This window comes from Xenopus tropicalis, chromosome 7 (assembly GCF_000004195.4).
Source record: "Xenopus tropicalis strain Nigerian chromosome 7, UCB_Xtro_10.0, whole genome shotgun sequence".
NCBI classification, from domain to species: Eukaryota; Metazoa; Chordata; class Amphibia; order Anura; family Pipidae; genus Xenopus; species Xenopus tropicalis.
Window position 1 is genome coordinate 30,603,484 of NC_030683.2, and position 14,936 is coordinate 30,618,419.

General features: G+C 39.0%; 1 protein-coding gene across 15 annotated transcripts in view; it reads left to right on the forward strand.

Moving 5' to 3' along the window:
• Positions 1-14,936, forward strand: part of btrc (beta-transducin repeat containing E3 ubiquitin protein ligase) — a 101,865-nt gene that overhangs the window by 74,308 nt on the left and 12,621 nt on the right. For all 15 annotated transcript variants that reach the window (XM_012966585.3, XM_012966580.3, XM_012966576.3 and 12 more), the window contains 4 exons: positions 3,777-3,963; positions 6,494-6,590; positions 7,162-7,299; positions 12,032-12,150. In XM_012966585.3, coding sequence (XP_012822039.1) covers positions 3,777-3,963; positions 6,494-6,590; positions 7,162-7,299; positions 12,032-12,150 — 541 coding nt within the window. The remainder of the gene's footprint in view (positions 1-3,776; positions 3,964-6,493; positions 6,591-7,161; positions 7,300-12,031; positions 12,151-14,936) is intronic.

Below are 14,936 nucleotides of genomic sequence, written 5' to 3' on the forward strand. Positions count from 1 at the left end.
CTAAGGGTAATAGCAGCTACTTGTCACTGCTACAAAACACCAGAATACCCTGCTATAGGCAATACAGAGAATTGCCTCTGCTAAAACACATGTAGAGACCATTATCAGAAAATTTTCTGCATTGTCTATTATTGTAGCCCTGACAAGTAGCTGCTACTAGTGGTTTTGTGTAAAGCAGTATCTTTATAAAATCTATAGTAGTCTTTCTAAAGGTGGCCATACACGCACCGATATTATCGTACGAAACCTCGTTTCGTACGATAATCGGTGCGTGTATGGCATGTCGGCGAGTCGACCGATATTGCAGGAAGCTGCCGATATCGGACGACTCGCCGATCGGACAAGTTTGAAAATTTTGATCGGGCGCCATAGAAGGCGCCTGACCAAAATTCTCCCTTCAGAGCTGAATCGGCAGAAGGAGGTAGAAATCCTATTGTTTCTACCTCCTTACCTGCCGATTCAGCCCTGAATGGTGTGTGGCGGATCTTACGATGTTTCGTGCGACCGATGGTCGTACGAAACATCGTCAGATCGCCACGTGTATGGCCACCTTAAGGCCTGTAGCAGACTAATCTCCCCGTCTGGTATAGCAGAGTTAACCCATTTCCTAAAAACAAGCAAGTAATATTGGTGAGAACGCAAGGACTAGCCAAATTCTCAATGAGAGTGGCCTGGTCTATTAACTTGTTGCTATCCAGGCTTGTCATATCGTGTAAAGTTTGGTAACCAGACCGGTCTCATTTTGAAAATTATGGCATCTGCTTGATAAGCAAAAAGTAATTTTATACATACAATTTTTCTTCCTGATTATTAACCAGTGTATGGCACTAACTCCAATCCGTTATCTTCATTAAGAACTTTTAACGACAACAGTACCTGCAAACTTACGTGTTTTAGGCCTTCCTGGCTTTAATCATAGGTGTAGTGGAGGGGAATTCCTCTGCAATGTACAGAGTATCCTAGTTAGTGTTCCTGCTGCTGCCTAGCATGGTCTTTGCCATGTCTGCATACCTTTGGCTGGTGACATCAGCATTGATAGCCACACCGGCACAAGCACTGTGGTAGGCAGTAAAGGATTATACATTTTTTGGCACAATTACAGAAGGTAAAATAAAGTTAAAGTGGATTATTAGGGCTTACCCCCACTGACCTAGTTGTTCACCATTTCTGAGCGACAGGAACCTACTATCTTCTACAGGTGGTGGTAGCACACTTTAGGCACTTACCCCTGCAGTCTCTCAAAGCCTGGAGTCACCTTTAAATTATCTTTTAGTATGATGTAGAAAATGATATTCTGAGCCAATTTGCAATTAGTTTTAATTTTTTATTTGTGGTCTTTCAGTTATTTAGGGTTTTTTTCAGAAGCTTTCCAGTTGGGAATTTCAGCAGCTACCAGTGAAAGCTGGAACGATAACTAAGAGGAATACTTATTTTGAGCTGAACTAATGCCTAAAATTTTTCATTATATATTTGAAATCACAACACACCGCTTGCGAGTATCACAACTATTAATTTTGCCTTGAGTCACTAGACTGTCAGATCCACTTCTCGTTGTCTTAGTGCTGACTCGCACAGATAAAGCCTAGTTTCCCTTTATACAATTTCATCATTATAATGCAACCTTATGCATCATGTGATGTTTCACTATTACAAGCACTGGGCAGAGCTAAATAATTTGTGTGAGTGAGTTGCTGATTTGAACTATTTAAACTGATTAAGGAAGGTTGTTAGGGCATCTCTCAAACATTTATCAGGATCAGATAATAAATGATCTGATTGTGTGCTAATCCCAGCATCTGACTTGTGCCATTTTCTGCTGCATGGGGATTTAGGAAAGGAAAGTTGTATAGCTGCTGACTCCTGTAAGTCCCTTCATACTGATCATGCAACTAAAACGTGATTTGATAAACCTAATCTATACTGAAAGAGAAAAACTAACAACCACCAAGCTGGCAATTTGAAGAAACAACAACAAGAGATCCTCTGCACTCACCCATTATCAATATATAGAACATTAAGACATTCGGTGCATTTAAGCTACTAAGAAATGCCCTTCCCTTTAAGCAAAACAGGGATTGTTTGTCCATATATTGCAATATACTTCAAGCTGGCCAACTGCGTCAGTCATCCCTTTTGACCAGTTCCTACACTGACTTATGCGATTCATTAAGAATTCTACTGCTTCAATATACATTTAGCCAAGGGACTAAGTTTTACCTGCAACTTACTTGCTTTCAAGGTTAAAACCCCCATATGGTTGCCCTTTTATTGGCTCCACTGGGATCACCTGACTGCAGCTGGGAGGGGTGGGAGCTACAACAAGGAGCTGGCCACTGCTCCTGTATAAGCTATAGCAAAAAAAGGGAAAGTTGTGCTCAACCACTAAATTTTAAACCATTAGGCGGGGGTGCAATGAGGTTGTGACCCCGAAATACATAGAAACAACAACAAGAGATCCTCTGCACTCACCCATTATCAATATATAGAACATTAAGACATTCGGTGCATTTAAGCTACTAAGAAATGCCCTTCCCTTTAAGCAAAACAGGGATTGTTTGTCCATATATTGCAATATACTTCAAGCTGGCCAACTGCGTCAAAGTCATCCCTTTTGACCAGTTCCTACACTGACTTATGCGATTCATTAAGAATTCTACTGCTTCAATATACATTTAGCCAAGGGACTAAGTTTTACCTGCAACTTACTTGCTTTCAAGGTTAAAACCCCCATATGGTTGCCCTTTTATTGGCTCCACTGGGATCACCTGACTGCAGCTGAAGAAACCCACTTGACCCTGAGATTGGCAATAAGATGTGCTGTCAGTCAGCTCTGATGTAATAAAACATACCAGACATTCTAAAAATGCCCTCTTTTATGTAAGCATATGCAACATTCCTTCATAACTAATAGATACCTATTAAAGCTAACATTTTATACAGGCAGGTCCATAAAAGAATTGATCCTTGCCATAGAGAAACCCTTCCTATGCTGATAAATCTTCTTTCTCTGGTCAGCAGTTTAGGAAGGCACACAACATTCTACAAACTCTAGGTCACACGGAGTGGGCTGTAGCTCATAACAGTACTACATGTTATATGAATTATATTTCTGGCTATATCGGCTGTAGTTCCAAAAAAACAAAAAACAAAAAAAAATTAATTTTGCTAAGCCTCCAGGAGTATGCCAAGAGCAAATGGGTATTTTTCCTGATCTCACAATAACTGACTGAGCCTCCCTCAACCACTGTTGAAGGACACTCCTACAGTTCAGAAACCACTGGTTTAGGTGGTGGTTTAGTTCAGAGGCAATAACTTTAGTGCTGCTGGCTCAAACACAGTCCTTACTGAAGCCTTCTGTCTATCCACATTGTTAGAGCCCAATCAGAAATGTTATATTTATAGCATTCCTACACAACCCTTATACCCAAGTGCAAACCCTTTCCCTAGTCTAAGTGTTTAAGTGTCTTAGTTTAAGTCTTAGTTTGCTAGTTTTGAATTGGGCAATTACTCAACTTTTAAAATGGCATTCTATAACACTTTGTTTTCCCGAGTTTGACATATTAACTTACCATGTAATGGACAAAGTACGACGTATACCAATGGAGGGAAAATGATTCTATCGATGCTGCCAAAAATTCTGACAGACTTCCACAGTATTTTTTATACATATACATCCGGAGATACACCACCTTCTCATTAGTTAATTTTTCTGTTCATCTGAAAAATGTAATTAATAGCTGTTTTAAACCTGTGTATTTGCCTTTTTTATTTTTCAGCCCGCGGACTAGATCACATAGCAGAAAACATACTATCATACCTGGATGCAAGGTCTTTGTGTTCCGCAGAACTGGTATGTAAGGAGTGGTACCGAGTGACCTCAGATGGAATGCTCTGGAAGAAGCTCATAGAGAGGATGGTTAGGACAGATTCTCTTTGGAGGGGACTGGCAGAAAGAAGAGGATGGTAAGCAGAATTCAGTTTTGATTTTGGACCCCCCAATTCCTAACATTTTTTGTTTGTTTTTTTGTAAATTCCTTACATGTTAGAGAAACTGACATTTTTAACGCGAAAAGGACCCAGTACAGCAATTTAACTTTGATACCACTTATTTTAATACTGTTTAGAAGTATAGAAGTTTGGATTTCAATATTGGAGGATCAGCTTCCTGTGTGCCGTAACATTACTGACTTGTACAACTGTGCATAAAGTATATGAATTTAGCACATACCTTTGTGTCCTAGAGGAGCACTAAGAAGTCCATCCCGAAATGAGCAGAAGCTTCCACTGAATCTGCCAACATTAAACGTTTTCCTCCCGGTCTTACAAGCCCATTGAGCCCTATTACCTCTTTCCCTAAGCCTCAAGCCAGCCAGATTTTTAGAATATCACTGAAAAATATGAATGAGGAAATTTTACTGAAAGGATAAGTAAGCCTTTTATTTGAAAATCCCCTAAAATTACTCTAAACAGCCTCCAGAATAACATACCTACCTTTCTACACGCAGATGTATTTTGTTTATATATTGCAAGCAGCTAAACTGCAGCTCTTTTACTGACTTCTTTGTCCAGTGCTTGTACTGATGAGGTGGTGAACCGAACTGCGGATTTACACAGGATTGGGAGAGTCCTATAAAATGAGCTTCAGATGTGGGTTGGGGCAGGTGGCGTGTCATGCTTCAATAATGTCAACTCTTTCCCTATGGTGGCCTGTTTCACCCATATCAGTCATCAGAGGGGAGTGTCGGGTAGGAAGGTGGTCATAAGGAAGAATGACTTCAGGTTGGGTGCAGGTTGGGTTAGTGTTCAGGTTGGAAAATATCTAACTTGTTCATTACTTGTGGCTTTGTCAGACTGTGTACAGCGTTTTCATTGGTGATAAGTAAAATGGTCTATAGTGAAATTCTACTAGATAAAACCATATGGAAAGACTGTTGAAAAGGGCAAATTTGTACTACCCCCACCAGTCAGTTTGATTTGGGGGCTGGAAAAGGCTATACAGTCCTTACAACACTTAGAGATGCAGTTTATAGTGTGATACTGTATAAAACATTTTAAAGTGTTTTATCATATCATTGGCAAGCATTTCTATTAAATTATCTTTCCATTCTGAGCCACATGGGACTGGCACTGAAGGTGAGCCCTGTGAATGTAGTTGATTTATCTGTGGCATCCGTTCTATCAAGAGCAGGTTTTAGTTAATACAAGTCAGTGCTGTTAGTAATTATGCATAGCTATTCCCTGACCATCACTAATGCATGTAAACATCGGAATAAATATTGAGTTTTCCTTATATATTCAAGAAGCTGCAGAGGAAACAATACTCTGATACCCACTCAATCAATAGGGTTCCACATATTGCAGGTTCACATGGCAGGATTTAGTTGTTTTAATACATATAAAGAGATTATGTAAAATGAGTTTACTATATCAGCAGTGGCATTATCATTTCTCCAATCTATTTTCCTTCTTCCAATGAAGTTAAAGGATATTTTTAATAAGAACGCTGTGTAAAATTCATCTGTGTTTTGTGAGCCATAATCTGGCATTCTAAACATATTTTGAGGTCGTTCTGACAGTGATAGAGAAATCATACATTTTAATGATTGCATATGTTCAGGGCAATCAACAGAAAGGTGGCACAGCCTTGGAAACTCTTTCAGCTTTGCATTTTCCGTGATGGAACTTAAAATAATGGATATGAAAGCATAAAGTATTGGACTTATGACATAAAAATAGCTCCCATTCTTTGCTGTGCTGCGGAGGTCTAAAGATACTCTGTTGTGTGTGTTTGCCAGTTATTTTTTTCGAGCCAAAACGTACTCTGCTGAATAGAAGCTGTAGGAGATTGTCACAAGTGTCTTTCAGCTGGCTGAAATACATTGGGCTGAAGTATCCTGTGTGGCCTAAAGCTGGCCAAACACCAGAAAATACACTTGTTACCATGCACCTGCTGGGCCAAATTGGACTGCTCCAGTTTTTTTTGCATATAGGCCAGTGATTGGCTCATAATAGAGGCTAATGGACACTTGTCTGCAGATGGCTGCATCGTCAGGCCAATGTAGTCCTTGCCCAACAGTACTTTCTAGCCTGCCACTTGATCTGGTTGCAGTGCATAAATATAAATCCATATATGACCAGCTTAAGGCTCACCCACAGATAGCACACTTTGTGTCAGAGCTGTCAGTAGGCAGGCCTTGCGTAACAAAAATTAAAATGCACTCTCTATGGGCCAGGTATATTTTTAGTTCCCTTGCCTTTAGCCCATTTTATTTAAGAATTTTTCCCCTTTTGTTACCAAGATCTGTATATAGATCTGGAATAGGCAACCATTTTTGCCCCACATATTACAGATATCTTCACAATACTTCCACCCAAGTACATACATATTATTCCATGTAGTTTATTACTAATTGTTTTCATGTTTTTTTTTGTTTTGTTTAAATATACTGAACTGGTACTGCATAGGTAACCTTTCATTTTTACATAATTGTAGGGGTCAATATCTATTTAAAAACAAACCTCCAGATGGGAAAACACCACCAAATTCATTCTACAGAGCACTTTACCCAAAAATTATTCAAGACATAGAGGTAAGTAGAACGTTAAACTATTAAGAATCTAAAATACATTTATGTTTTGATGTGTGTGTATGTATGTATATATAATAATATATATATATATCAGTATACAGGGCTGTGGAGTCGGTGCATAAATCTTTCAGCTCTGACTCAATACTGATCAAGTTTGGCTGTAAATCCGTAACTAAGCCTGTGTCATTGAGGCTTTTTATTTATTTTTTTTATAAAGGAACTACCAACATTCTCTAAACCTAACCTAAACAAAAGAAAAAACAATAAGGATATAATTGCTCAGCTAGACTTCACACACGTGAAACTGCGTGACTACACACTGGGCTTTATTCTTACAGCGGAGAAGTACTTTATGATGACTTATTTGGGAAATAGGAGATTGTAATATATGTGTTTTGTTTTAAAAATTACAATTTAAATGTACTAGGCGTTGGAGTTGGTACATTTTTGCCGATTCCAACTACAGGTACCCATAATTGCTTCTGACTGCTTAGCTCTGATAGAATATCAATGGTTTTGCTTAAATATAGTTTTTAATGTGCGTTCCATCCCTGCTGCCCTCTAATTACAGACAATAGAGTCCAACTGGCGCTGTGGGAGACACAGCTTACAAAGAATTCACTGCAGGAGTGAAACAAGCAAAGGGGTGTACTGCCTGCAGTACGATGATCAGAAGATAGTAAGTGGACTCAGAGATAACACCATAAAGGTAAGTATGGAGACAAAAATCCATAGTCTTGTTCTCTGCTTCCTTTTATACCGACAATGCTGTTATACTCGTATTTTCCATGCACTTTAATTTACAGAGCCATTATCACTGTAATGAATGAATAACTTCTTTTCTGCATGACACTGAGTGGGTTTTAACAGTACTCTTTAGTGTTTGGGTGTTCCTGTTCTCTTCTCTTCTTCTGTTCCACAAAAACCAGGAATGTCAGTCATTTATTGAAAGATCCAAATTGGAAAAAGCCCAAAAATAGCCAGAAAAAACACAACAACCACAACCGTTTCATATTGTAACACACATGCAAAAAACCACGAAGCAAAGAAAGATCTTAGTTGTAAAAAGGACACCTGCCATTGACTTAATGATCTTGACAGCTTTTAGAGGGCATATTTTTTCTTTTACATAGTTACATAGGGTTGAAAAAAGACCAGTGTCCATCAAGTTCAACCCATCCAAGTAAACCCAGCACACCTAACCCAAACCTACCAATCTATACAATCACATACATAAACTATAAATACAACCACTAACTGTAGATATTAGTACAGGTATAGGACCCGTTATCCAGATTGCTCGGGACCAAGGGTATTCCGGATAAAAAATCGATAAAACATTAATTAAACCCAATAGGATTATTTTGCATCCAGTAAGGATTAATTATATCTTAGTTGTGATCAAATACAAAGCACTGTTTTATTTTTACAGAGAAAAAGGAAATCAATTTTAAAAATCTGGATTATTTGATTAAAATGGAGTCTATGGGAGGCAGGCTTTCCGTAATTCGGAGCTTTCTGGATATCGGGTTTCCGGATAAGGGGTCCCATACCTGTATCACAATAGCCTTGGATATTCTGATTGTTCAAGAACTCATCTAGGCCCCTCTTAAAGGCATTAACAGAATCTGCCATTACCACATCACTAGGAAGGGCATTCCCCAACCTCACTGCCCTCACCGTGAAAAACCACCTACGCTGCTTCAAATGGAAGCTCCGTTCCTCTAATCTAAAGGGGTGACCTCTGGTGTGTTGATTGTTTTTATGGGAAAAAAAGAACATCCCCCAACTGCCTATAATCCCCTCTAATGTACTTGTACAGAGTAATCATGTCCCCTCGCAAGCGCCTCTTTTCCAGAGAAAACAACCTCAACCTCGACAGTCTCACCTCATAGTTTAAATCTTCCATCCCCTTTACCAGTTTAGTTGCACGTCTCTGCACGTCTATACAAGACAGCACTTTATTTGCTTTAGTAGCCACAGAATGACACTGCCTGGAATTAGACAATTTGTTATCTACAAAAACCCCTAGATCCTTCTCCATTAAGGATACCCCCAACACACTACCATTCAGTAGATAGTTCGCCTTTATATTATTTCTACCAAAATGCATAACTTTGCACTTATCAACACTGAACCTCATTTTCCAGTTTGCTGCCCAGTTTTCCAATTTTGTCAAATCGCTCTGCAAAGCGGCAGCATCCTGCATGGAACTTATAGTTTTGCACAATTTTGTGTCACCAGCAAAAATAGAAACGGTACTCTCTATGCCCTCCTCCAGGGCATAGAGATTTGTTTGAGAAAAAAAAACACCCAACCTTTAGTAAATGCCCTCCAAGTATCTACGGCGGACGTTTGTTGTGGTTAGGATCTCCAGCTCATAAATAGAGCAATCCAAAACGTAATGGCTCGTCCTCATGAGCGCTTCTCCGCGGTTGCATTTTCCTGCGTTGCACAGAGGAGCACAGGAAGAAAGGCATCCCATTCTTTCTTATGGGGCTGTGAAGTCAGACCATGCTAAAATGGCAGCTGCTATCTCAAACAGTGGGAGATTCTAGGGCTGTTTACTCAGGTATGGTAAAGCATTCTGCAGAATAAATATAGCGTTCTATCTTGCAGTGTTGTGACTAATCTATTGGCAGTAAAATGCCTCAGTAGCATGAACATGTACTTGGGGTTAGCAAATAAGGGCTATGATTGGGTATTTTATAGTCTCAATGTGGACTGGCAGCCTCTGTCATTGACGTTACACTGGGTTTTTATGCAACCAAAACTTGCCTCCAAGCCATAACCATCTGCTTTGAGGCCACTGGGAGCAACATCCAAGGGGCTGGTGGAGCAACATGTTGCTTACTAGCCACTGGTTGAGGACCGCTGTATTAGAATGTCACCTGCTGCATAAGGAATACTGCCATGGGAAAAATATGTTTTTCAAGTTAATAGAGCTTCTTCAGCAGGATCCTGCATTGAAATCAACACAATCAGATTTTTTTTTATAATTAATTTTGAAATTTCACATGGGGCTAGCCATATTCTTCATTTCCCGGGGTGCCACAGTCATATGACCTGTGCTCTAATAAACTTCAGTCACACTTTACTGCTGAGCTGCAAGTTGGAGTAATATTCCCCCCCCCCCCCCTCCCAGCAGCCGATCAGCAGAACAATGGGAAGGGAACAAGATAGCAGCTCCCATTAGGTATCCGAATAGCACTCAATAGTAAGAAATCAAGGTCTGGCATGATGCACTGAGATGGCTGACTATAAACCAATATTACAACTAAAAAAATATACATTTGTTAGATAAGCATATAATGTTAAATGGTAGAGTGAATTATTATCATTGTTTCTAAGAGGAATTTTCTGTTCTTGTTTAACTCATTTCCTATGATATGTTACTTCATATAATAACTTTTGATAAACCTACTTTTTCAATGCAAGAATTCCAGTGAAGAAACAATTTGCTGCTTTGGAATGTGAGAGGCCCTCTATAAAATGTGGCATTTTGCACCCCAGGCATCTATAGATAACCTATTTCCAGTATCATGTGGCTGTGCATATCTCGCTATTGTAACATTTCTTTTTCTATAAAGTGCATTAATGTATGCGCCATTGCCCTTGTCACATGACTGGCCTATATACATGTGTCGGCTAATCCTGACTAGTTTGAGCCTAAGGTTTTCTTATGTGGTGTAAGTTAACTATATTGTATCTTAACATCTGTATAGACCAAATGAGACATATATGAAATAATAACCACAGTGTTAATTAATGCTGGGAGTATGGGAATGTATAGTTATTTTAGTTCTGTTTTTTAAAGTTGGGTTCATCTTTTTATCTCCCTCTAAATAAGTCCTAGATTATGAGGCATTTGTTTTCTTGTGTCTACAAAAATTAAAAAATATTTATAAATATTGTACAGATATGAAATCCCTTATCCGAATACTTGTTATCCAGAAAGCTCTGGTTTACTGGAAGGCCATCTACCACAGAGTCCATTTTAAACAAATTTTTAAAAATAATTTCTCTATTCTGTAATAAAACAGTACCTTGTACTTGATCCCAGCTAAGATATAATTATTTGTGAAAAACAATCCTAATTGGGATTAAATGATTTTTTGGTAGACTTAGGGTATAGATTTTGGAAGAACCCCTTATCTGGAACATTCTTGATAACTGCATCAGCCTAAAGGTTCAGTATCTCTACAGCAGTAATAATCCAGGCCTTCAGAGTTGTCAGTGACACTGCACATGCTTAGTGGGCTCTGGGCCCACTGTTGAGAAGCTAAGCTTAGGGGTTGTTGCAAATTATCAAGCAAATAATTAGGTGCATCTGTTATAGAAGATGCTACAGGGCTGATTATTACATCCTGATGCTAACTGTGCTGGTTTCTGGTCTGACATTTAGTGTGAATCTGAATTAATTGACCAATCAGCCTTGTATCAAGACATTTATATTCACTATATGCAGAATATTGTCTGCCCCTAAGCTCAGGTAAGTGACAGCAGCACATGCTTAGTGCCAGACTGATGGGTACGGGGCCCTCCAAGCCAGCACCTCATGAGCCCACCATTGTTGCCATTACACTCCACTACCACCATGTACCTCCCATTCTACCTAGTATTTTCAATGCTTGTGGCTGAGGCAAAGTAATTAATGGGGTCATCAGATGCCAGACATGCAACGCTCTTGGGTTGACTGGGCCCACAAAGACCAGGGCTCACCAGGTTTTTTCTAGCTGCCTGGCCATCACAGTATTAATGTGCATGTGCTGCAAATCAACTGAAAAGAAAACGGGATAATACTGGGGGCATATTTGGAGGCACAGATCTTCCCTGCAACTGTAGTTGCTTTTTACAACGGAACCCTAAATCATAAGCATTTTTACCCTACTACTTTGCTTTAGTTTTCCATTGGGAATTCCAATGAAACCCATTTCACATTTAAAAAACAAAAAACAAAAACCTTTAAGGTTAATTTTTTTTATACAATCACCGTGAACAAATTGTCATTGTATTATTATTGTATATGAGTGGTATAAATGCAAATAGCAGAATGTTTGTTTTTTTCTTACAATATGCATCCCCCTCATTCATTACTGTCTAATTAAAGGGAACTAAATGAAGGTTAAACCTTACTTACAAATAAGCCTTTCCAGTGTTTCACAGTTTGCTTTGTCATTACAAGGAAGCTTATTGTGTTATATTTCTAATTAGCAAGGACTCACTGTGCATAAATCTGTAGACATCAGTGCATATATAAGTAGCACTATATGAGGGAAAAAGTGATAAACAGCAATAAGTTAAGGGGAGGAAATGTAGGTTGCCTCAAGCCCTACAGCATTTATTTCTGTTACTTCAGATAAGATGTTTCTTCTGTACATTCAGTTCTTTTTAGGTAGCTGAGAATAATATTTTACACTGTTCTTTTTTTTTTTTATCAGATCTGGGATAAGAATACTTTGGAGTGCAAACGAGTGCTGATGGGCCACACTGGGTCAGTTCTCTGCCTGCAGTATGATGAGAGAGTAATCATAACCGGCTCTTCTGACTCTACCGTCCGGTAAGTACTGAAATACTTTACTTTTTATTTGTCGTTATTTATCAAGGTATAAAACCAATTTTGAGAAGTCTTATTTCTGTCTGTGAGGTTTCATAAAATCTGCTTTTTCTCAACTGTTTACCAGTTGGCACTGTTTTTCTGTATAATTGTAGTTGTAAAATGTTTTTTTCCTGAGCTATGAAAAATGATCAGGTGATGCCTCTGTGAGGTTCATTTAAATACAAGTCCTTGTACAACACAAAATGAACTTGTTAGGCCCAAAAATGCTTTGTGTGGAAGCTTTTACAAGAGAGTTAGGGGTGTATTTTACCATTATTATTCCATTATACATTTGAAGCCATGAAATCCTTACATCCCATGTGTTGTCTCGCATATTGAAATACTTTGTGCTGACTGACTTTCGATCAGTCTACCACAAGGTGGAATATAAAAACCAAAGACATGGTTGTTGCTATTGGCAACTGCACTTTTGTGGTTTAGCACCTGTGTTACAGAATCAACATGGGAAACAAGGAGTCTTACTTGGGTGTCACCAGAATTGCATGTAAGTCTCTCAAATGGTAAACTTTGGAAAGACTAAGCTAGATATTGCAAACAGCAAGGGGTAGGGGCATGCAAAGTGAAGCAGCTTTCTTTAGGCCAAAACCAAACTTCAAATCTCAAAGGGGTTGTTCTCCTTTAAATTAATTTTTAGTATGATATAGGCCTTGATGTTCTGAGCCAATTTGCAGTTTGATTTTATTTTGTGTGGATTTTCAGTTTATTCGGCATCTCTTCAATTTGGCATTTTGGCAGGTTAGGGGTAAGAACCCAAGGATTAGTTGAGTCTATCGCAGGCATCAACTGCTCCGAAAAGGCTTTCCACTGGCAACAATCGGAGTCGCGGGTAGAAAGACTCCTATTGTTGCTGATGGAAAGCCTTTTCGGAGCAGTTTGTCACCTGTGATAGCAGAAATCTATCGTGGGTGACTCTGTGGGTTCTTACCTTATGGTTGCTAGGGTCTTGTTTACCTTAGCAACCAGGCTGTGGTTTGAAAGAGATGTTGGAATATGAATAGGAGAGGGACTAAATAGAAAGATAACAAATAAAATAAAAATTGTATCCTCACCGAGCAGTAGATTTTTGGCTGTTTGGTTTGAAAGCTGTAAAGATGTAACAGACGTAAGGCAAAATCAAAAATAATAAAGACCAACTGCAAAGTTTCTGGGAATAGGACATGTAACAAACTAAAAGTTAACGTAAAGGTGAACCACCCCTTTAATGTTACTCCGTAACGGTTTAGGAAATAAAAAGGGGAAAATAATTAGCTTATCAGCAACTTGAATTTGAGCGTTACTGCCCTCTATGTCTCAAAGAATTGGTTGGTTTTAGATGTTTATTTTGTGCAAATATGTCCTTCGAATACGTTCCGAGGGCAGCGTGAAGCCTCTTCAGTAATTAGTCTTTTATACGTTCTTTAGCTTAGCCTTCAACAATCAGTTTCAATAAATGAAAGTCCTTGCAATAAAAAGTACTAATCTGGAAGAGACTCTGCGAGTCACCCTGTAGTTTGTAGCCGTAAGATTATGGAAGCTGCAGCATGAGCCTTTTAATCTTCGCTGAAAATGTAAATGGCCCTCATCAAATCGTGTTACCAAGAGCGGAGCCTTTGTTCTCATTGTGTTCCTGAATACTTTGAGCAGACTGTTAATAGAGCCCCACGTTAATGGTGACCAGTTTCTGTGCTGAAGACTTGAATCGTTTAAAACATAGCCTTTTCCCAGCTGGGTTCTCAAAATGGTCTTTAAAGCGTAAAAGGCCAAGTTTTAAGAAATTGTCCGGCTCTTTCTGCAGCAGGAAAAACAAATTGTTTTTTATTTCTTTCTTGTTGACCTTTCTTTTCCTTCAAATGTTACCTTACAAACGTTCCAGGTAAATATTGGAACATCGCAAACTGTGTTTCAGCTTATTGGTTCCATTTCTTACAACAGCACAAACTTTCCACTGCGGTGCAAACACAAAAGGCCCAAGGTGCACATTGTTTGGTTTTAATAAGATGTTGTACTGGGTCAACCTAATATGTGCTCAACAAGGCTTACAAGATTGATGCACCTATGGGACCACTTACTGAAGGGGAAATTTTGCATGCAAGTTGGGAAGCACAAGACTACACTACTCCCGTGGCAACTTCTTGTGCAGCCTAAAGCTTCTAGCCCTGGCCTCAGTAGAAGGGGGGCAACTCCTAATCATGAATAGTGATTGTTAAACTTAAGATTGCTAAAACTTTGCAAAATACGGGCTATAATTATCTATTTGGTAGCCACATGTGAACTGCCAGCTTAAGGAGGCTATATTTGGAAGTATGCTAGCATGCCTCCAAAACAAGGCTCGCCTTTGCAGATTTAAAATCAGAGTCAAGAGAGAGAATCAAAGTCAGCGATTTCTTCTTGGTTAGTGCATTTCTAACACTGCAGAATCTGTGCTCTGTCCCTTGATGGGGCTGCTGTAAGATGCCATAGACGGTCACTATTTATTGGGCCTGTGGGGAGCTGTTTGGGCCGCTGTGTACTTTTCCAGGGCCAGTTTTGAATACCAGAATAGGCCTGGTTTCAATGCATTCTTAAAACCCCAAAAGCAGAATTTTAATATGATACACTTTTACCTTTTTTTGTGGGGAAAAATAATACATATTAAAGCATTATTTAGGGGATTCTATACCCTCTATTGAAAAATATAAAGATGGTATAAAGGCAAAAGGATTTAGTCTAATTGCTTTGATACAGGTAAAACAATGGAATACTGAGAT